The sequence below is a fragment of the Osmerus eperlanus genome, chromosome 28, assembly GCF_963692335.1.
Source record: "Osmerus eperlanus chromosome 28, fOsmEpe2.1, whole genome shotgun sequence".
Taxonomy (NCBI): domain Eukaryota; kingdom Metazoa; phylum Chordata; class Actinopteri; order Osmeriformes; family Osmeridae; genus Osmerus; species Osmerus eperlanus.
Genome location: NC_085045.1, coordinates 7467903 through 7492147, shown reverse-complemented (window position 1 = coordinate 7492147; position 24245 = coordinate 7467903). Strand labels below are relative to the sequence as shown.

Below are 24245 nucleotides of genomic sequence, written 5' to 3'. Positions count from 1 at the left end.
GGGCTGGCCATAGCAGACATCTGGTGTATATTAAAAAAAGGGAACTGCCTTTTCCACAGAGCCCCTGCTATCTGTAAAAACAGCCAGAGCTGAAGATGGCATCCTTGTTGTCTACAGTAGCTTGCAATGCACCGGGCGTTGCGGAGAGATTACATCAAAACTAGGGTACGACTAGAGAGATTACATTGGCACTGATGTCTGACAGGGGCATCGCTCAGCAAAACAAACACTCAAATTCACAGCAGACCCAACTCATACCCTACAAAGGAACTTTAAAAGGTTGTCTCTCAGCACCCCTTTATGCATTCTTACTTTGTTCCTTTTTGTTGTTGTTGTTGTTGAAATGGAAACAGAAACCAATTGTCCAACATGGATGCTTTATGGTAGCTCCTTGTTTCCCCATAAGAGCGTGTGACACACTCTTATTTCCTGGAGGTTTTATTACCACCGTAGGTAGTAACACCATAGTTCATTTCCCAGTAAACTACGGTGCAGCAGGATCCATTCTCTATCCCAGTTTATTGTAGAACCAGGTGACCACAGGGAAGTGATAGCAATATGCACCAAAGCACACACAGAGGGTCAATAAATGCACGGCACTGCCATTCTAGCGTCTTAGCTCTTTACTGGTTTCCCAGCTGTTCCAAATCCCATATGAAGGCCAAACAGTGCAGAGCTTTGCTAACTGATAACAAAGCTCGTTGTCTATACTAAATGTGTGTTAACTGTTAACTGTGTGCCTTAACTTTACCCAGGCGGAAAAAGATCATACTTCAAGTATACTAGTTACTACAAACATAGATATATATCTATATAGATATTAAAGTTGTCTATTGTTACTATACTGTAACGTCTATTTGTATCAGTGGGTTTAAAGCACAACTGTGTAGACAAATAGAATTCTAGTGATAATGATGATTATAATGAGTATGTTTTAAGCTCTCATTCTCAGTAAGTATACTATTTTTACGCTTGGGTACAGCCAGGAGTGTAAACACATTCGATAAAAGGAGAGTTTGCTGGTGGTGAAGAGGTGAGCCTTGGAAGCACAGCGACATGTGATTAGATTCGTTGTGTATGGCTCTCATGCTCGGGGGATGGAAGGAACAATCCGTGAAGATGAAAGTCGCCAGGCCTCTTTTTATGGTGTCAGCTGCAGGCCCTGCTGATTGATGTTCTATGTCATGCAAATGTCTGTCTCTGTCCTTCTCTCTCTCAATAGGTCTCACCAGCAGTATGTGTGCCAATTACAGCTGTGAATGGGAATGAGGTGAAGAGGATGACCAATTGTGATTGGACGGCTAAATGTGGGACAGGCCCCTACATTCACACTCGTTTCAATGAAGTTCTTCATCTATTAGAAACGTTCTGGAAGTTAAAGGACCAAACTTTGTCTTGTCTCGTCTTCTTCTTTCCTCCCCTCACCTCTCCACACCTCACCTCTCCACACCTCACCTCTCCTCACCTCTCCACACCTCACCTCTCCACACCTCACCTCTCCTCACCTCTCCTCACCTCTCGTCTCCTCACCTCTCCTCACCTCTCCTCACCTCTCGTCTCCTCACCTCTCCTCACCTCTCCTCACCTCTCGTCTCCTCACCTCTCCTAACCTCTCGTCTCCTCACCTCTCCTCACCTCTCCTCACCTCTCGTCTCCTCACCTCTCCTCACCTCTCGTCTCCTCACCTCTCCTCACCTCTCGTCTCCTCACCTCTCCTCTCCTCTCCTCACCTCTCCTCACCTCTCGCCTCCTCACCTCTCCTCACCTCTCCTCACCTCTCCTCACCTCTCGTCTCCTCACCTCTCCTCACCTCTCGTCTCCTCACCTCTCCTCATCTCTCCTCACCTCTCCTCACCTCTCGTCTCCTCACCTCTCCTCACCTCTCGTCTCCTCACCTCTCGTCTCCTCACCTCTCCTCACCTCTCGTCTCCTCACCTCTCCTCTTCTCCTCTTTTACCCTTCCCAGCCTGTGTTGCCCAACCGACCACAGGAGAATCTACACAATTAGAAGCAGCTTGAATGATCTCTAATCAAAGTCCTGCTGGCTCCCAGATGAGCCCTGGGAACAAAGGATGAGAGAGAGAGAGAGAGAGAGAGAGAGAGAGAGAGGGTGGGAGGGTGGGAGAGATAGAGGGAGAGACAAAAGGGAGGGAAAGAGAGTGAGAGAGAAGGAAAGAAAGAGAAAGGGAGAGATATGGAGAAAGAGAGGAGAGCGAGGGAGAGAGGGAGAGAGAAAGGTGGAGGAGAGAGAGAGAGAGAGAGAGAGAGAGAGAGAGAGAGAGAGAGAGAGAGAGGGAGAGAGAGAACATCTCTTTTGATTATGCTCCAGTATAAACAGAGAATCAAAGGCCCTTTGAACGAACTTTTGAACAGCTGGGACCTCACATCTTCTCCCTCCTTTCCTTAGGAGCAGAATAACAGTCACCACACTGTCCTACCCGCCAGCTCTCCTACCAGTAGCTGTCAACATACCATGGATGAATACTGCTAACATAACAACAGCACAGCAGAATATCTGATGCAGAAACACCCAAAAAAACTATAATGTCGGTGTTGGTGATGTGGACTTGTGCTCGTCTAAGACTGTCGATTCCTTTTTGGACACACATCCATTGCATTCAACCTTGATAACTTGCCACAGCGTTCATCCACAGGTTTATGACAGTGTTCTGTGGTGGAGGCCTGAATTGGCCACCCAGTATGAAATAGGCCTACCGAAGTGATTCATTTTGAAGCTTGAATCCAGAGGAGAGGATAGCAGAGATTTGCCAATGTGCTGACTCTTGTATCTCACGCACACACAAATACTTTCACACACGCACACACCCACACTGCAGACACGCATGCACACACATGCAGAAACACACATCTCAGCTGAATTAGATACAGAAGATATAACAGTATAAACAAGTTTTGGGAAAGATGTTCTGTTCTGTGGAAAATCCCAATTCTATCTGCAGTAGATCTGCAGTTGCTACCATCCCTCCGATGTTATGTAATCGCAATGTCTTCTCTTTCAGTCAAAACTGTCTCCAGACCCTGGCTTAGAATGCAGAGTAAAAGCTGAGTCATAAAGGAGAGGTCTCTACGCTCATCCCAAACACAGTGTGTGTGTGTGTGTGTGTGTGTGTGTGAGTGCGCACCAACGTGTGCATGCGATTGGGCACTTTTGTGCTTATGTGTGTGCATGTGTCCGTGTGTAGATTCTCCTTTTGACAAGCTGTCCAACACAAATCATTTTTTAGCAAATGAACACGGCGCAGGATAGCTTAGCTGAGCGTTAGTTGCCTCGATGTGTGCAAATCACTAAAGCTAATTTCTTTGTAGCAGAATCCAGGACTGGAAACAGATAAAACAGGGAACCTTCTCCACATTGACACTGGCTGATGGCTGTTTTCCAAGGCCACACAGAACGTAAACCCAGCTCGAACTTGGCACGCTAGCGGCTAGCGAGCTAACACTGGAACCACAACAAAACTTCCTACCAAGGGTAATTACCATAAAACGAATGTAACAATCCTTTTTTCGGTACTTCATCGGGGGCCTTTTGGGAAGTTTAAACTGCGAATTTACCGTTAGCATAGCCTCAGCCGTCGTCTCAGCCTCTCCCCAGACAGTGAGCAATGAGCCCCGTGTCAACAGCAGGGAGGGAGATCTGACAGCGTCATAACTGTGAGGAGGCCCTGGGTGCCCTCATCGAGAAGGAGAGAGGCTCAACAGGAATGCAAGAAAAGATGGGGGTGAAGTAAGATAGAGAGGGGAGGTGGATGGAGAGAGGGAGGGGAGGGAGGGAAAGGAGAAATGTTGTTGACGGGGGAGGCTGAGAGAGAGACAGAAATGGCGGGGGTGGGATGCGAAAAAAGAGCGGGAGAACGTGTTGAGAGGGATGTGAAAGAGGAAGGGAGGGGAGAGAAAGAGAGAGAAAGCGAGGGAGAGTCACTCCCTGCTTTGAATTAGCTCCGACTGTGCCTCGGGCCCTCTCTTCCTACGCCCTGACTCCATCTGACTCCATCCCTCTCTCGCTCCATCCATCCCTCTCTACCCTGCAACTTTCCACCAGTCCATTACAAATATAGCGCCAATCAGCAACACTGCCCAACACAGTCACTCTGTGTTATGTAAACACCAACATTCTCATAGCCCAGTCGGCGTTGTGCAACAGTAAGGTCAGTGAGGAGCACTCCTTTTAGTTTGAGAGACTGTGATAACAAATACCACCAGAGCGCTCATTTTAATACTAACACACACACAAATAAGGCCAATACTCAGAATAAAGATGCCTACATGCCAAAGAGGTGGTGAGAAAAAGAGAGACAGCGAGAGAGAGAGAGAAAGAGTGGTGTGTGTGTGTGTGTGTGTGTGTGTGTGTGTGTGTGTGTGTGTGTGTGGGGATGACCGCTTTCACTTAAACCTCATATCTCACAATCCCTGATTAACTTGATTGCAATTAAGGAAGTGTTTCAGTCAGGGTGCATACAGTCAATGTGCACAGGAGAGTATAGAGGAGAAGAGTACAATCCTTATCTTTTCATCTTAGAGTCTCAGTACACAGTGTCTGTGTGTGTGTGCGTTTATGTGCTGGAAACATGAACGTGTGTGTGTGTGTGCCTGTGTGTGTACGTGCTGGAAACATGGACACGTGTGTTTTATGAGCCTGGGAGTGTGTAGGGCTGCGGGGGATGTCATGGATATAACGATGCAGTCTCTGGCCATCAAAGCAATTAAGCCACTCCTGTCATTCTTGGAACTATTATCAGGTGAGCTTTGGTCTATATGAACGCTGTACACACACACACAACAATATGACGGACAACGACTGCTGCAAACTGGGACCTGTCTGCAGCCGGACTCAAAATCACGACCTTCTCCTCCTCCTTCTTTTCATTCCCAAAATATCCTGGAGAGCAGAGGATAAGTGGAGAAGGAAGTAGAGGTGTAGATAGCTCTCCGGGTGGAGCAGGGATCCTTTAAACTGTCCTTAACTAACGTCATTGGGGTACTATGGGCCTAAACCTAAACACTGCCTGCACACAGCCGAGCGGTGTGTGTTTATCGTGTTCCCTCCCCTGCGAGCTGCACAGTAAATCAAACCAAGTGGTCCTCAGAGAAAAGAGAGTGTCTCGTTAATGAGATGTGGATTGGAGTCAAACAGGGTTGTATGGCTCCAGATTTACAGCACTCCATGCCCCAGAGCTGTAAAACAATGAGAAGGTGATTGGAGTAAATTAGGTTCCCGGTCACTCCACACACTCCTGCGTCGAGTCACTCTCAGACTGCTGGAGGACAAACACACACGCACACAGTCACGGCAGCAACACAGACAATGTACACAAACACACCCACACATACTGCATGATAACAAACGCATATGCACACAGCGGTTGAGCGGCATAGCCCCAAAATCTTCACACAGAAAGCTCCTGTTTTTACTATAACAGTTCACAATGAGATGCTATACATTTGGGCCTCCTTGAGGGAACTGGAATCCATCTGAGTCTGTGTGCTCGTAATCTGCAGACAGAGAAGAAGCCATCAGTGGCACAACTGTGGTAGTGCAACTGTAAAACAGTCATCATCATCACCCCCCCATTACAGTGTGAGGAGACCGGGGGGGGGGGGGGGGGCGGTCTCCTCACACTCTCTCAACAGCCCCCCTGTCTCTCTCCATCTCTCACTTCATCCTGTCTCTTTATCTCTTTATCTCTTTATCTCTTTATCTCTATCTCTCTCTCTCTCTCTCTCTCTCTCTCTCTCTCTCTCTCTCTCTCTCTCTCTCTCTCTCTCTCTCTCTCTCTCTCTCTCTCTATGCTCTCTTTCCCTCACTATCCCCTTGCTTAAACTCTCTGCCTCTTTCTTCTCTAGCTCCTCATCTCTTCCTCTCTCTTGGCTCGCTCGCTCTCTCACTCCCTCTCTCTCCGTCTCCCTCTCTCTCCGTCTCCCTCTCTCCGTATCGCTCAGATCCTGAGTCGTGACTCCTGAGCAATTACTGATGTCTGAGCCTAGCACTCACGCCGCACTCAAATTGACACACACTCTTTAAATTCCACTCTTCACACACGCGCACACACACATGCACGCACACACACACAGATGAGCGCACGCACGCAAATGAACATGTGGGCCCACGAGCACATGTACGCACACACACACACACACAGGCACACACATCCGCACCACTCGTACAAAGGCCATCTTGAATCAGACCTATTATTGGTGAAGGATCTATGAGTGCTTGTCCAACAGCATGACTCTCCTCAGCTCTGCAGCCAGCAGGCAGCGAGAGAAAAACACGTTCTGGGAGTAGCATCTCAGCTAAAGACCCCTGCATAACACACGCACGCACACACACACACACAGACACACTCCCTTATAAACTGCATGGCGCTGGCAATGATGATAAGTGAGAGCAGAGGTGTATGGGATGACAATCCCGTCCCATAATAAGACGCCATGCTCGACGGCAATCTTCAGACGATTTGTTCATTAAGCCGGGGCGTGCGAGCGTGCGATGCACCGACACCTGTTTCCCAGGGCGGCAGCGTGTTTGCCCTCGCGCACAGGAGTGTGCGCGAGGGCAAACACGCTGCCGGAGAGAGGTAGTTGGAGAGTGAAAGAGGGGTTCGAAGCACAATTAGATGGGAAAATTAAAAATGGGGGGGGGGGGGGGGGGGGGGAATAAGGAAATCGGAAGGAAAAGAGGGAAGAGGGGATGAGAGAAGGAACAGTGGCTGGATTTGGGGTACACCAACGGAGCTTTGATTAGTGTTGAAATCGGAAGAAAGAGGAGAAGAGGACAGAGAAAGATCAGCAGGGAGGAACAAAAAGAGACTGAAGAGGAGGGAGGAGACCACAAAGGAGAGGAGAGGGATGGAGGGGTTGATGGGGGGGGATGGCGAAGGAGATGGGAATGGGGTACGGGGGAGCGAGAGCAGGAGAGAGGACAGGAGTAGGAGGGGAGGAGGAAAGGAAAGAATGGGAGGAGGGAAGGAACGAGGGAACGCTATCTGCAGGGTAAAAAGGGGGATGGGGTGGATGGCACAAGGCGTGGGAGGCAGGCAGCGATAGGAGAGTAATTTATTCAACAACTGCAGCTGCACACCAAGCAGGTAATAGAGGAGGAGACATATTGACGACTACAACACGCTGGTGACAACAGACGCTCCGTATCTGTAGGCACATGTTTAACATCAAATTCCTCGAAAAACTTGGTGGAAGATTGCTTTCGATGCATTGCCCTCCAATCAGAAAACAGAGAAAAAGAGAAGTGTGAAGGATGGGTAGCGAGAGAAAGGATAAGATAGAGAGGTAAACTGTCAACAAGAGATACAGAGAGAAAGACAGAAAGGGATAATCAAAGAGATGCAAAAAAGAGAGATACAGTGAAGGGGAGATGGACAGGGTTGGAAATCTGCGGCTGGTTACAGTTCCTATGGTGACAAGGTGAGAAATCATTTTCAACCGACCTTGGTCCTCATTACTGTCAACAACTAAAACAACACTGAGGGTCAATCAACCACTGACCAACTACAAATGCGAGACAAAAGCATATCAATACACACACACACACACTCACGCCAGACAGCATGCTAGGATAATTAAAATTCAATCAATATAATTCAAAAAGCAATAGATGACCGCAAACACTCTACAACAGATTATCCACCCCAAATCACACACACACGCACACACAAACCCCACACACAGGACCCAAGTTTTTCCTTGTATATGGTCTCACACACACTCACGCAACACACACAACACACACACAACACACACACGCGCCACCTCCACCAGCGGCCCCGCGCCTCACCAAGTGTGCGCCACGGTGAACCTTCTCTGCTTGTGGATGTTGTTGTTGAGCATCATCCTCCGGAGCAGTCGGGGGGAGTTCCGGGGCGAGAGGCGGGGGGAGATGGAGGACGGGGAGCGCCGGTGGCCCCGGGGCCTGTCAGGCTGTAGCAGGTTCTCCCGGAGGATCTTCACCAGGTCCTCGTTCAGCCCCGCGTGTTTGGGCATGGGGGGCACGGCCAGGGTGTCCTGGTGAGCCACCCCCACCGCCATCCCCACGCCGGTCTGCTGGGCCATGCCCAAGCCGGAGAGCACCTCCGCAGGCACCACCGGACCAGTGAGGGCGTCTCACCGTCCAACGGAAGAGCGGAGAACCGGAAAGAGAACCAGCAGGCGCCTGCAAATGGTCGGAGGCCGTCTGTTCAAATGTTTGCAGTTGACCAACGAACACACCTGAGGTATTGAGGTCCACAATCCTCTAAGGCGGCAGGGAGGGAAACCCCGTTCTCCTAGCGCCCCATCACGATAGCGTCAAAAGGAAGAAAACCGCTGAAAAAGATGCCCTCGTTTGTTTTTCTAGAACTTGTCGTCTCCGGCGGATCCTGCCGATGGATGGATGGATGGAGGAATGTGGGATGTACGCTCACGGGTCTGCTCTCTTCCTCTGCTAGAGGCGAGTGAGTGTTGTCGCGGTGACAGAGTGAGAGGGAGGGAGGGATAGAAGGGAGGGAGCTGGAGAAAAGGATGGGGGGGGGGGGGGTATGTTCCAAATTTCCCAGCACAGCCCCGTGTGCCAGAGCAGGTCTAGCAGCCTGGTCCAAGCGTTGAAGTCCACTTCAGCCTGGTTCATCACATCTTCATCCAAGGTAAAGCAAAGTCCTGTTGCTGTAGCTCATTCAACCACACCTGCCTTTTGTAACTGTACCTTGCAACGCCTGTCTGCCTGACTGCCTACCTGCCTGCCTCTCTGTCTGCCTGCCTCTCCGTCTGCCTGTCTGTCTGCATGGCTGCCTGTCTGCCTCTATGCCGCCTGCATCTCTGTCTGTCTGCCTGCCTGTTTGACTGCACCCTGCCTGTGTGCTCCTGGTCCAGCCCTGCAAAGCTGAGCAGAGTGTTGATGTTAGCCCTCCTCCGCTGTCTCCAGCCCAACTGTTTCGCCGAGCGACGCGCAGCGCAGCCCCGTGTTGGCACACCTCTCTCCTTCAGGCTCACACGCATGCATCCGAATCACTCGGAGCAGGGAGGGTACGGGAGAGGGAACGGGCGTGTGATTGGGAAAGAAAAAGGGGAGGAAAAATGAAGGAGCGAGAGCCGAAAGAGGCGGGGGGGGTGGGGGGGGTTTCCCGTCTATTTGTGTGTCTTTTTGTGTGCGCGTGCGAAAGAGAGAGACGGAGAAAGAGAGAGAGTTGTAGAGCGCGCGCACGAGAGAGAGAGAGAGAGAGAGAGAGAGAGAGAGAGAGAGAGAGAGAGAGAGAGAGAGAGAGAGAGAGAGAGAGAGAGAGAGAGAGAGAGAGAGAGAGAGAGAGAGAGAGATAGAGAGAGAGAGAGAGAGAGAGAGAGAGGTGGCTGACAGGCAGAGACAGGCAGCGACAGTCTGAGTATATAGCACGCACACATGCAGTATGTATGATTGTGCTCTTGCCTGCGTGTGTACGTGTTGATGTGTCTGTGGGCGAGTGTGTTGGCGCGCCTGCTGTAGACAGCGCTGAAAGCAGATTAGTTATTGAGTAACCTACAGCCTGCTAAAAGCCAACCACACTCGTTTGCAAAACAGGTCATCCCTAGAGACAGTCAACTGCCTAGGGTGCAACCCAGTGTGCGTGTACACGAGGGTGTATGTGTTGGTGTGTGTGCGTGCGTGTGTCTGTGTGTGATGTCACATCTTCGCATTCCTCAAGATAACACCAGCTTAATATCCTTAACCCTTTCAGCTCTAAACGTTTTTCATCAAGCCATCTGACAACTAGCAAGTTCAGCTGTACGGTTAACTGTAAAGTTACTATGTACAGACTGCATAGCTAAATAGTCTATCTATGTGGAGACCAGAGGATTATTGCCATTTGACGTTCAGGAAAAAGAAAAAATGACGATACACATGCTCACCATCTGCTTGATTTCTCAACAAATCTGTTTCTGATAATGTTTCTGACTTTTTTTTATTTGACAGTATTCTTATGCTGTCCTTAACTTTAATGATAGCCCTGTTAGTTGTATTAGTCTAATAAAAGACAGCGTTTTCTCATCCTTCAGGGGAGCTGACAGTTTTATTATTAGTGCTAACAGCTGAAAATCTGTACGTAAGCTTTCGGACTGGATTTATACTCAGCTTAAGTTGGAATGATTATGATCCATGCCAGTCTCATTGTCTGTTTCTATGTGCAGGATTTGCAGTAAACTTCAGTACAGTATACAGGTTCTATGCTTAATTCCAGTCTCTCTATACCACCTGACTGGTAGGATAAGAGTCTGACCACTTTCCTCATCAGACACCTCGTACTGGCTGGACAGAGCAGAGCCAGACACTGTTCAATGGCTTGTCTCTCTACTATACACACAGTACCACCTTGGAGAACCAGCCAGAACTGGAATTTACTGAGAGGAACACACATCACACACACAAACAAATGTCCACATACACAAAGATTAATGTATGTGCAAAGACAAACACATGCATACATACACCCCCCCCCCCCCCCCCACACACACACACACACACAGACACACACACACACACAAACGTACACCTACACAACCTTGGCCCAGGCGGAAATAGACAGAAGCAGAGGAGTTTGACAAAAAAAGACAGGACTTGTTCTATGACAATGATATTTTTTAGGTGGGTAGACATTTTATGTCTGTTTTGAAGCAACGGTCATGCTATTTGAAGGTAGGTAGGTAGGCACTTTATTAATCCTAAGGGAAAATTGCAGAATGACTCAGAGATAATGACGAGGCTACTTTTGTACATAGCATTGAGTAGGCCTATAGCACTTACAGTTAAGAATAGTCATCCTCTAACCAATCCCACATGCAGTGTGTCACTTATTCAAGTCTAGGAGCAACTAAAGTGTGTGTGGGTGGAAATCACACAGATTTATCACACCATTTGTGTATATATGTGTGCATGTGTGTGAGTGTATATATACAGTATATATACATACATCTACTCTATACAGTATAACGCTTTGAAACAGTTCCAAATATACTCTGTAAGAACTGGTAATCATTTATTTATCATAACTTATTATTTTTGTATGAGAGCCATTATGTGTCTCTTTTATCTACGATACAGAGACAGGACCACGCTCCTACAGTCCATTCCCCAAGTTTACTCCTACAGTCCAATCCGAGTCTATTCCAACAGTCCACTCCAACAGTCCACTCCTAGAGTCCACTCCTAGAGTCAACTCCTACACTCAACTCCTACAGATTATAGTCCACTCCTACAGTCCACTCCTACAGATTATAGTCCACTCCTACAGTCCACTCCTACAGATTATAGTCCACTCCTACAGTCCACTCCTACAGATTATAGTCCACTCCTACAGTCCACTCCTACAGATTATAGTCCACTCCTACAGTCCACTCCTACAGATTATAGTCCACTCCTACAGTCCACTCCTACAGATTATAGTCCACTCCTACAGTCCACTCCTACAGATTATAGTCCACTCCTACAGTCCACTACCATTGTTCACGTGCCATCACTTCCTATCCTTACAGAAGTCTACTGCTGACATTCACCATGTCACCTCTTGCCAAAAATTATATTTACAACATTACTTTTTGGATTCATCATAAGGATTTATTTGATCCCAGAATGGGCTAGCCACAAATATTACATTTAGCAGACGCTCTTATCCAGAGCGACTTACAGTAAGTACAGGGACATTCTCCCCGAGGCAAGTAGGGTGAAGTGCCTTGCCCAAGGACACAACGTCATTTGGCACTGCCGGGAATCTAACCAACAACCTTCTGATTAATAGCCCGACTCCCTAACCGCTCAGCCATCTGACCCCCCAAATATTAACTTCCTCCACTCGACAACCCAGGCTTAGGCAAACAGTCAAAGTATTTTAACCAAAATGTAAGAAAATGAAATTACTTGACAGTTTGCTTAGTTTGCCTAGGTTGCTGAGTGGGTGAAGTTATTACGGGTGTCATAATCACAATGTTTGACGAGAGGTGAGAAAATACCTTCCATTTTAAAGACAGGGACAACAGCACAGTAACTGTTGAACACACATTACTCAGCTTAGATGAACAGGATATTAGATTGAGTCTGAATAAGAGAGGCCAGACATAACAATTTCAAATTCAAATTGAAGGTCACATGAATGTCAGGTTTGGAGGAGGGTTGTAAATACTGAAATGCTTACTTATCGCTACTCTCCCCACATTGATTTGCATAATCACAAACTCACCCTGATCATACACATCATCATAGATATCCTCATAATCTTCATCACCATTATCCTCCTCATCACCATTATCCTCATCATCACCATTATCCTCATCACCATTATCCTCATCATCACCATTATCCTCATCATCACCATTATCCTCATCATCACCATTATCCTCATCATCACCATTCACCATTATCCTCATCACCATTATCCTCATCATCAACATTATCTTCATCACCATTATCCTCATTATCACCAATATTCTCATCATCAACATTATCTTCATAGCCATATGTACTGGCCAGTAACATCTACTTACTGAAACTCTCTCTCTCTCTCTTTGTCTCTCTCTCTCTCTCTCTCTCTCTCTCTCTCTCTCTCTCTCTCTCTCTCTCTCTCTCTCTTCTCTCTCTCTCTCTCTCTCTCTCTCTCTCTCTCTCTCTCTCTCACAGCCAGACATCCTTACTACCCCCCTGACTGACTTCATGACATCTGTATGCATTCCACCCTGGTTACCATGGGCAACATGGATGGAGAGAGGAAAGTAAATATGTGAAGGGAACAGTCTAAGGACTGGAGGTAGAGAACAAGTAAGGCGATAAGAGATATACTCCAGGGAATGGCAGGCGTTTTCCACATTAAACACCTACAGTACAGTACACACAAGTGTAATGCACTAGGTATGATAACAGCTCAGGGGTCAAAATGTTTTCTCCCCATGACATACTCCATGCATATCAGATCATGTCACAGTTTGCTCTTCCAAGAATCAAAGTTAAATCACCTTAATCACACTGCATTTTCAAGATGAGTGCTGAAATGGGATATCCCATAATCCCGTTGAATCTAGAACACCATCCACTCGGTTGGTTGGCTAGACACCCTGCAGGCAATTTGATTGGATTTTGACATGAGATCACTCCTGGAACACTCTCCGCTTGAGCTTGTCATTATGGATAAAGATCCTACAGTTTGGGTGCAATTTAGGACTCTATTTGCAATGGATAGTATTATCTACGTCAGTCAGCCTTCTTTGGAAAGGTATTCAGCGTTCATCTGCAGATGAGTCTGATCTATACAGATATCACGGCAAACAAGCATACCATCTAGAACTGGTAGGTCAGACATAACAATAACATTGTTTAGTTATTTAACACAGACAAACAAAATATGAATATATATAGTAGGCTACTCAGTACACAAAAGCAACTCATACTCAGTATGAAGACCTGACTCAATATGTTTTCAGCAGAAGATGTGTTTAATGCCAGTACAAGTACACCACTAAACCACACCACCATACCGTAAAGAAAAGACTGGCAGCTAGCTACATGTTTAGTACTCTACTGGTAACATAAACTCTTTGTGGGTCTCAACTCACTAAAACTCTTTGTGGGTCTCAAGTCTCAAGGATAGAAATGATCAAAAATTCATGTCAGAATAATTATTGTTATGATAATTATAGTGTCAGCAAAGGAAATATGAGGATACATCCAAGTCGATGTGCCGTGTGTAACAGAAATTTGAACTGTGAAAATGTAAGACTTTGTCTCCCTCAAGTGGAGGGAGGAAGTCCAATAATGCCACTGAGAAACTCTGAAAACAACTCTGAAAATTCCACATAGCGTAACGAAGATCATTTCTGTTACAAGCAGAAATATAATCACACAAATAATAATACAAATAATACTAATAACTAGAGAGGGTACAATTTCTGGGGAAATTGTAGGGTGTGCTTGCTTGCGTCGGTTGCACAGGGGTCCGTTTTTGGATGACATTTTTACAACTGATATTTCTGTATATTTTATATAAAAATGCATACTTATTATTCATAAAGATTACATAGATTTAAAAGATTTTTTTTGCTGCTCATTTACAACTGAAAATACGAGTGAAGTGTAGAATGAAATAGATGTCTTCTCATTTCCCCTGCAAGAGGCAGCCTCATCGTTGAATCAAAACGAATAAATTTGGCAGACCGGTGTAAAAATTGACCTAATCTCATTTATTTAGTGGAAAATCGCTTTCATAAAAAGCTCACTGGTAGCGATCATTGTCAGTAACGCCAAGTGCGATATAGCCCTGTGTGGAGAAGCTGCCCCGGTAAATTGTACAGTACAGTACACTACTGCTGTGTTCGTCTTGGTAGCGATTGCGTTGGTTGAATTTGATTTAACGTTCCGTTGTACGGTTTAGGCTGAAATTAATTATTTTCATGAACAGATTGACAAAGTTTAGGCTGTGGCAATGAAGTTAAGGTTAGTAGTTAGATAGACTTTTGATTTAAGTAAGGGGAGTGCCGAACATGTTCTGTCACCGTTTGACTTCCTACAGCTGTGTAGATGTTTTTGTAGTGTCTCGCGTAGGCTACAGCGTTGCAGTGAGCAACACTGGTTTGAAACCACAGGTAATGATAATTTCACCCACAAATCGTTTACTTGTAATGTAATGTCATAATAAATCCTACAACGAAAATGTATTTGTGAGGAATGTTTATTTTAACGATTGAAAACAGATGCATCATAGACCACTGTAGTATGTGTTGCCCGGCCAACAGAGGCTAATGTCATGATGCTAATACTTCAGTGACATAGTAGACTACTGTTTCCGAAAGTAGATGTATTTCCTTAATAAAATAATCTTATATTGTACATTACACGTCACAATTGTGTGTCATATCACAAAGTAAAATTAGTAAATAGTTATCACCCTGGCCTCTTTGCTTGTGGCGTTTCTGCAGCTCCCTTGCAGTAAAGCAGTTAGCTTAGCTATCTCCCAGAAGTTAACGAGCTGCTAAACTAATGTTCTGCTAGAGGTAGTCACGCGAGTTTTCGTGACGTTAGTGACGTAAGTAGCGTCATTGACTGTGGCTAGTTAGCCACCGTTAGCTTCACTTTTCGCCACAAAAACTTAATTTCCACTTAAACCATGCAATGGAACGTAAATCCCAATAGAATCAACTCAATCGCTACCAAGACGCAACTTTTTACACCTAGGTTGTCTATGTAGGCCAAATATTGACTGAGTTTTAGGGGGGCAAAAAGAAATAATAATAATATATATGTGAGAGAATAAAGGTTGTGCTCTCGCCGAAGGCTTGAGCACACCCAATAATACAACCTCTGATTTACTCATCTCAAAGCCTGAAGCTAAACCGCTGTCTCAGAACCAATAGAGGGCAGTGTTTCCTTGGAAACGGATGATCAACAGTAAAAGACGGGAGGAGGAGAAGAAACAATTTGAAAACCCTCCTCATATGGTGTGGGTGTGTCAGAGCTGAGTTCATTATCAAATGGCAAAGATGACCTCGTTAAAGTCAAAGAATGATTTGAGTATCCAGAGGGTAGAGCAAGGAGTGAGAGAACACCACATAATGAGGCAGCTCTGAAATCACCTAGCAGCTCAGCAGACAGCTAGGCTAACTGTCTATGCCAGCAGACCGCTAGGCTAACTGTCTATGCCAGCAGACTGCAAACCCACAAACACCAAGCCTACAAACAGCCACACTAACAGGTAGCCAGACAGAGAGACAGCAAGGCAACACAAAGTCAGTATTAGGGAGTCAGGTGGCTGAGCGGTGAGGGAATCGGGCTATTAATCTGAAGGTTGCCAGTTCGATTCCTGGCCGTGCCAAATGACGTTGTGTCCTGCTAAATGCGTCTGCTAAATGATTAAATGTAAATGTAATGTCAAGAGACAGACAACCATTTCCAACCGGCAGCAAGACAATTTACAACAACAAAGACAGACAGTACAAACAATAGCATGACAAACAAATAACAAATAGCAAGTCAAAAACAGTCAGTAAGAAAGAGGTCAATAAGGTAGAAGAAGGATGCATACAGGCAGGCCGGCTTTTGGCATCCTCACACTGGAACAATGGGGTGTTGATCATGAGAGTGTCTGACATTTTCTTTCTTTTTATAGTTTCACATTTAAGGTTTTTTCTCCTCAGGTGACTCACAGGCCTTAGATAAAATGAGAGTTCTTGTCAGCAAACGAGAGTCCACTCATATAAAAGGAAAAAGGAACAAACTGTTTTGGAACAAACCGCAGGGTTGTGAATTCCAGAACACACAAAAAAGGTTATAGGAGTTTAAAATATGTATGTGCGAGGGGATAGTGTTTTGCCTGTCTCTCCCAACATCAAACATATACAGCAAGTGTTGAAAAAGCACTAGTGCATGAGCAATAGCGAGAACTGGGATGAATCCAATTCCTCACTCTCTATGGACTGCAGAAGTGTGTTTCCATTACTGCACTCTACACATAACTTACCATTGACACAACCTGAGAGAACTGCAGAGCCAGGATCTACCTCCTACAGTTTATACAGTAGCTTGGATTCAGCTCCCATTTATAAGTCTCCTGAAGGTTGAGAGGTCTGCCCTGCCCTGCTCTGTCCCCTGCTCTACCCTGTCTCCTGCCCTGCCCTGCTCTGTCCCCTGCTCTACCCTGTCTCCTGGCCTGGCCTGCTCTGTCCCCTGCTCTACCCTGTCTCCTGGCCTGGCCTGCTCTGTCCCCTGCTCTACCCTGTCTCCTGGCCTGGCCTGCTCTGTCCCCTGCTCTACCCTGTCTCCTGGCCTGGCCTGCTCTGTCCTGCTCTGTCCCCTGCAATGCCCTGTCTCCTGGCCTGGCCTGCTCTGTCCCCTGCTCTACCCTGTCTCCTGGCCTGCCCTGCTCTGTCCCCTGCTCTACCCTGTCTCCTGGCCTGGCCTGCTCTGTCCCCTGCTCTACCCTGTCTCCTGGCCTGGCCTGCTCTGTCCCCTGCTCTACCCTGTCTCCTGGCCTGGCCTGCTCTGTCCCCTGCTCTACCCTGTCTCCTGGCCTGGCCTGCTCTGTCCTGCTCTGTCCCCTGCAATACCCTGTCTCCTGGCCTGGCCTGCTCTGTCCCCTGCTCTACCCTGTCTCCTGGCCTGGCCTGCTCTGTCCTGCTCTGTCCCCTGCAATACCCTGTCTCCTGGCCTGGTCTGCCCTGCTCTGTCCCCTGCAATACCCTGTCTCATGGCCTTGTCTGGTCTGGTCTTGTCTGGTACAACATTTAAACCCTATAAATTATCATTCTATGATGTGCATGTGTGTGTTATTTGTGCATGTGCGTGGGGGCCCTGTATGGTACTATTAGTCCAATCAGGGTGCGAGTCAGCCTTCGTGTGTACAGTTTGTGTGTGTGTGTGTGTGCGTCCAATGTATTCATTTCTGACAGGCCCCCTTGACATGATATGTCCTCTGTCAGATAAAGGATCGAGCCACGGATGGACATGATATGTCCTCTGTCACCCCCATTCCCTGGCACATAGGCAAGCATGATGAAAGGATATAGAGAGGGATAGGAGGGAGGGGAACGCGGGAGGATGGGAGGAAGAGAGGGAAGCGAGGCAGCAGCTCGCCAAGACAAAGACGAGAGCTGGCTCTAAGTGAGGCGAAGTGGCAGCAAATGAAAGTGGATGACTAAAAGTGACCAGAGGGAGGAGGAGAGGAGGAGGCGCCGAGGAGAGATGGGTGAGAGGAGAGGAAGCGAGGGAGGGCAAGAGAGGGAGGGAGTCCAGAAATAACTTGGGGATTCTGCTGGTAAACATGACTTTGGGTGGCCCTCAGGATGGTCACGCAACCTTGGCCCTCAGTGCGTGTGTATGTGTGAGTGCGGTGTTTGTGCATGAGCACCGACGAGCGTGTATGTAAGCGTGTGCGACAGCGCCCATGTGTGTGTCTCGGTGTGTTTGTGTGTTTATATTTGAAGTATGCAGGGTTAGGTGCTCCAGAGGTTAGGGATATTTGTTTATGAGGATTCAGGTCAACTGATTCATGAACGAGGTGCATAGTAACCCTGGTTTCCCAGGCAGTCTGAATGAAAACATAACACAATACAGGATCAAATTTGTGCCACCTGTGTCTCTTTATGTCAGACGTCTCATATTTTCTCATCCTTCACCCTCTACCTCCCTCCCGGTCCCTCGCTCCTCATCCGTGGCTCGATCCTTTATCTGTTTCTCTCTCTCTCTTTCCCTCCCTCCCTCACCATCTCTCCTCCTTCTCTTCTCTGAACAGGTGGTGGGGTTGCCCTTCTCTCAGACTTGGCCCAGTTTAACTGGTGTATTGGGAGCTGCCTGCAGTTCCCTGTTATTTTGGCACCATTCCCTAACTCCCTAATGTCATAACACCAGACATCTGCACAGGCACACATGCCACCACTTCTAATTAACCACACAGGTCAGGATAGTTTGTCTGTATCATCCTATAATCTACAAAACTGTTCAAATAGGAAGAAAATTGTGAAAATTAGAAAACGAAGAGAAAACAATATGCTGCTGCATATATATATATAAAGGTTTTAAGCCTATTAGTGATCTACCTAACAATCTTTTGGTAATGAATGTTTTCCAGTGAACCCAACAAACTGTCCAGAAATGTAGTATGATATACCTCAGAATCAGTACTTTTCAGATGTAGTGCCACAGTCCTAATAATTGGGTTTAATCATAACTTCTGGTGCATTTCAAGTTGCACAATGTTGGCTAGCTAGAGAGGAAACCCTTTCATCAGTCACAAATGGACTAACCCACCAAGTCATGCCACAGAATCAAGCCCCAAGAACCAGCACCACCAGAACGGATGCGTGGCACCGATAACAGCAAGCAGAGATAAAAACGAGTCCACCACAGGTCGCACACGCAGGCCGCCATCTTTTTTTCCATCCCCACCCTTATGAGATGTTATTAATCTTCACACCCCCACGTTCTCAATGAAGAACGACGGTCCCTGTCGCCAAAAGACTGTCTTCGAGCGAGCTGAGATGAACCAGGCCACTCGCTGCTAGCGCCGGTGGCCCTGACAGAGCTGGCAGAGATGAGAGTGGAGCCACATAGAAGCTCCCTAAAAGACCTGTCATTTGCTGTAGATTGAATCACAACCCCCAGCCACACTGAATAATGCATCAGTGTGGGCATGCACAGACAGGATGTACATACACACGCGCATGGACCCAAGCATTTTCGAACACACACACGCCCTTTTCCAGACTGTGAAAACAGGGCTCGCCAGTGAAACCTCCCAGAGATGAAAGTGCCTCCCAGCAAAAACACACACCATCAGCCTGACGTCATACTCAACCACCATGTCTAGTCTGACACCATGTGTCCAAAAACAACCTGTTTAAGACATCAGTCTTTACCAAACTGACCTAAATCCGGTGGTTTTATTTGACTAAATTCTCCCAGTAAATCTCACACATAACATGATATTACACAATGACCATTACACTATGATTTTAAAGCATTTTTGCACCAGACCTTTTAGACTTATTGAGATAAAAAGAATGCCTTTCATAAAAAGGAACCTTTTATTTTATGATCAAAACTCTCACACAACAGATAATAACAGTTAACACTGAGGTTAGATCAGCACTAACTATTTGTGGCCATGAACTCCAGCAAAGAGCTGAGTCTCAAGTCTCAAGCATAGAAATACTCAACCATTCCTGTTCGAATATATGATGATAAAAATTGTGTTAGCAAAGGAATGTGGAATCGTTCCTTTTACAAAAAGGAACCTTTAATTTACAACCAAATCGCTCACATACACACCATGTGTGCACACAGACAAAAAAAGTTACAACTATATGAAAAAACTTTCATATACAAAATTACTGGAATCCCAACCTGAGTTCAAACCCTTCGATGAGCCAATCAGAGTAACCCTAGCATGAACCCATGACAGGTAACCGTAGCCTGAACGAATGATAGGTAACCATAGCACAAACCAATGAAAGTAGCCCCGAGTACTATTGAGAGTAAACCATTTCAACTTATGGTCATATTACATCAAGTGTAGGTCAAGTGCTCTTACCTGGTGGGGGTCAGGGTTCAATAGCAAGCACCGGTCCACAGTTGGCAGCGGCAGAAGAGGAGAAAAAAGAGAAACATGAATAAAGACAACTCGAAGCCATATTCATACTATAATCATCTCTTGTTACTGTCAGTATCACCAACCACCAAACTTTAATCAAAACTATCTTCTCCATTATTAATAAAAGTTATGAGGCCCACTTTAGTCTAATCAATGGCCCAGAGAGGCTCCCACAGCTACTGACCGCTGCTTCAATCATGGACTCATCCATCTCTAGCCCTCAATCAGGACCAACCATTACTGAAGTTTCTGTGCAAAGTCTCTGTCCAGCCAGGACATACTCACTGGAATCTAGTTTCAGGCAAATTGCTGAAATGTTACATGTGCAAACACAAACACACACACAAGTATTCACATACACACACACACAATACACACACCATAGATGTGTTGAGGTGTTGCACGTTTCGGGCTGTGATTCACAAAATACATAGACACAAATACACATAGCGGCTTTTATAATTCTGTCTGTGTGTAGCTTCTAAACTGTGTGTGTGTGTGTTATCCTAGGTGGAACATGAGGCCATCCATTAATAGAGAAGACAGGCTTCAGACCCAACATGGAAATTGCTGACAGTGTTGTCAGACTGTCTGTTTTCAAAGGGCTTGCCACCCTGACAGTAAACAGATAGATGAATCAAATTAATTGAAGAAGGAGTGCCATGTCTCGATCTTTGTTGAACATTTTGTGATTTATTGCGCCTCACAAGCTTTCAAGTGAATTAAATATTCAATAAATATGATATTATAAAGCAAGGACACGTTTATTTTCCAAAAAAACATTTAAAAAATGCGATATTTCATGAAACGATTCCACAAAATCAACCGAACACTTTTAATGGAGTTGTAAACGTTATACAACATAAAACACGGACCGTTTTACCTTGCACTTTGTAACGTCAGCTAGAATATTGACTGGGTGGAAACTAACGCGAGGCGACGCCCTTGACATTAAACAGTGATCTTTAACAGACACCATGAAATGTCTCTTCAGTTCTCCTAGGACACTCTCCCTCTCCTCCGCCTGCATCGCTGCCTCCCTCCATTCCCAGCTCCCGTTGCTCGGTTCTATCTGTCTCAATCCCAGACTAGAGAAGTATCTCCACCTCTGGCGCCCACCCCGTCTACCCCCCCCCCCCCTTCACCCCTGCTGTCGCTACACCCCACACCCCCCCAGTAGTCATGGCTGGTCTGAACCCTGTCTAAGATTGATGGCAGGGGTCATCCATCCTATCTGCCGCCCCCCCCCCCCCCCGTCCCCCTGCTATCAGGGCACTCTCTGTTCTGTCCAAGGACTTTCTCAAGGACGTCTGTGTCTCTCTCGCACAGCCTCATACATACTGTACTGTATGCTCTCTCTCTTGCTCTCTCTCTCTGACACACACACACACACGGTGCCTGGTCCTCTCAAGAGTGGAGCTTTGTGAGACAGTGTGAAAAGCACCCCTGCTCCCCAGTCAAAGAGAGAGCTGTTGGGGTGTCAAATCAAAAAGGTCACAAACTCCCTCAGAGAACTAAATAATTATTAAACTAAACTCGACCAGACCCTCCAAATTTCAAGTCCCTATTCCTTTGACGGTTACTGAAGAACTGACTGTGTGTGTGTGCCAGTGTATGTATGAGTGCACACGTACTGTGTGGGTGAGCATGCGTGTGTGTGTGTGTTTATGTGCGTGTAGGGGTGTGTATGCATGTGTATATCTGTGTGTGTAGGCATGTGTATGTGTGTATTTGTGTGTGTGCGTATGTGTGCGGGTCTGGGAAAGCCCAGATCTCACAGGGTCTTCCTCCCCCTTCCAATTTAATGTTGTGTCTCTCTCTGACTTCCTGATATTTAAGAGTCTCTATGGGCTCCTCTTTCATCTCTCCACGGAAAGCTATCAGGCTTTTAGCAGTCATAATACTTCAGACCCCCCAACCTCTCCCCCTGCTCTTCCCTACCATGTGTGTGTTTGTGTCTGTGCATCTGTGTGTGTGTGTGTGTGTGTATGGGTTTGTGTGATGTGTTTGTGTTTGTGCTTGTATTTGCATGTGCTTGAGTGAATGTCTGTGAACTCATGTATCCGTGAGCATGATCATATTTTCACCTAATGTACTAATGTCTTCACAGTGCTACATTTAACTCTAAGTCCATCCATCCAGCTGACTGAACAGACTTCTGTTGAACAGACAGTCTGCCAGTGTTTCCTAGGCCGAGGCTGAGGTCTGCTCTGGAGGCCAGAATGACTGCAGAGAGAACAGTGAGGGGCCCGCACAGAGCCTGCCTGCTATAGATCTCCCCTTCTGTTGCCAGGAAGCCAGTGCCAGGAAGAGCTTGTGAACACACACACACCTTTAAATAAAGGTGACAGCACGCATGGACACACAGGAACCACAAATCTCTCCATGCAAAGGCACTGACATTTGTATGGGGACAAAAACAAACATACACAACACACTCAGGCGCACACACACAACCTTTGCACCCCTTGATTTCCTGCGCGCAGATGTGGAGATTAATTCTCCAGGGTTTGTTTTTAATGGCTCTTGTCGAGCCAGCAGAGGACGTGTGTGGAACCCCACTCTGTGTGTCTTGCAAACAGCTAGCGAGCTACAGCAGACCACCGTGCTAAAGGGGTTGTGTGGTAGATGCTGTATGTGTACTTGCAGTACAGTACAAACTGTATGTATCTACAGTATTTGAGTGTGCGCGCATTTGTTCATGGGTAGTTCTGTTCCGTTATAATTATACACACATTGCATTCTTAGGAGTGTGAAAACAGGCAAACCGAAGGAAATTCAATACGTTTTATATAGAACTTCCACAAGGCAGTATGATAAAGGCCACAGTCAGAACTCTGTCACCAGCGATCCAAGTATGTGAATGCCACATCTAATTGGTTCGCATGCGTACAGCTGTGGGAGGGGAAAAAAGCTCACATTCATGTATCAGTACCTTTCCATTACAGACTGCGTGTGTTTGTGTAAGTGTGTGTGTGTGCTCACAGGGTTTGTGAGTGTCTTTGTGTGCGTTGTAGAAGTAGTGGTCAAAGCAGTAGTACATTACCGCTGCATTATGATGTATTCTTCTGTGTGCTAGATGTTCTGTCTCCGTTTTTCATATTTTTCATCACAACAGACCCTCCACTTCTACCTCTAATAACAACACCAAGAAGCCATCCTAAAGTGCTCAGTGTTAACCTTTGGCAGCCATCTTAGAAGGTGAGGGTCAGGGCTAACGTTCAACAGCCATCTCACATGTGGAAGGTTGAGGCGAAGGTTCTAGCACGCTGGTGTACAGGACGGTCCAAGCCACACAGCAAAAACGACTCCAGCGTTGCTAGGATCAAACGACTACAACTGCGAAAATTGCAAAAGCAGCAGTCTTTTCATGAGCAGCAGATAAGAGACAGCACCACAGGGATCCAGACAATCCATGGAGGTTCCACACAGAGTCCACTGGTCCTGTAATCAAGCTTCAATTCCTGTGGTGCTGTGGTAAATTAGATGATTTCAATGTCAACATTGCAGAATCCTTTTGTTCTGAGACCTGCATGTTCCCCCCCCCCCCCCCCCACACACACACACACTTTCACACCCAGACACACACATACTTACAACCAGAAATACAAACACAGACTTGAATACCCACACACATACACACTCCTACAACCCTGCCTTTCCAGCCCCGACACACACAATACCAAACACACACAATCACAAACATCAGCACTACTTCAACCAGATGGCTGGTATGTGACAAGATATAGTTACAACCACACCAACAGAATACACACCAATCTCAAACATCACTCAAGATTAACTCCAAGAAGGATTTCCTTAAAAACCTGTCATTGATGATCTCTAATCGGTTATCAGTAGAGGCTCTCTGTGGTAAACCATTGGGGCGCATTCACTTGAAGGCAAAAACATACTTTACACTTTGTTGGTAAAGGTTTCTGCTGACATTTTATGAAAGACTTTGAGAAACTTTTCTTCATAAAAGTATTAGTTTCTCGCAGTTTCTGAGTCATCCTCAGACACAACACAACTAAAACCACACACACACAAACACCCACTGTGAAACACATAAACCCAGATATATCAAACTGTCTTGATCCTCCATGCGCCAGACACAACCTAAATCCCTTTCTTATGAATCAA

General features: G+C 46.4%; 1 protein-coding gene across 2 annotated transcripts in view; it reads right to left on the bottom strand.

Moving 5' to 3' along the window:
• The window catches only part of pde4d (phosphodiesterase 4D, cAMP-specific), a 103680-nt gene that overhangs the window by 68201 nt on the left and 11234 nt on the right, over window positions 1-24245 (bottom strand). Inside the window, exon 1 of one of the 2 annotated variants that reach the window (XM_062454860.1) lies at window positions 7811-8296. The exons of the other annotated variant lie outside the window; for it this stretch is intronic. Within the exon in view, the coding sequence (XP_062310844.1) occupies window positions 7811-8085 (275 nt within the window). The 5' untranslated portion in view covers window positions 8086-8296. Of the gene's footprint in view, window positions 1-7810; window positions 8297-24245 lie in introns of those variants that run through there. 2 annotated transcript variants of the gene reach the window in all.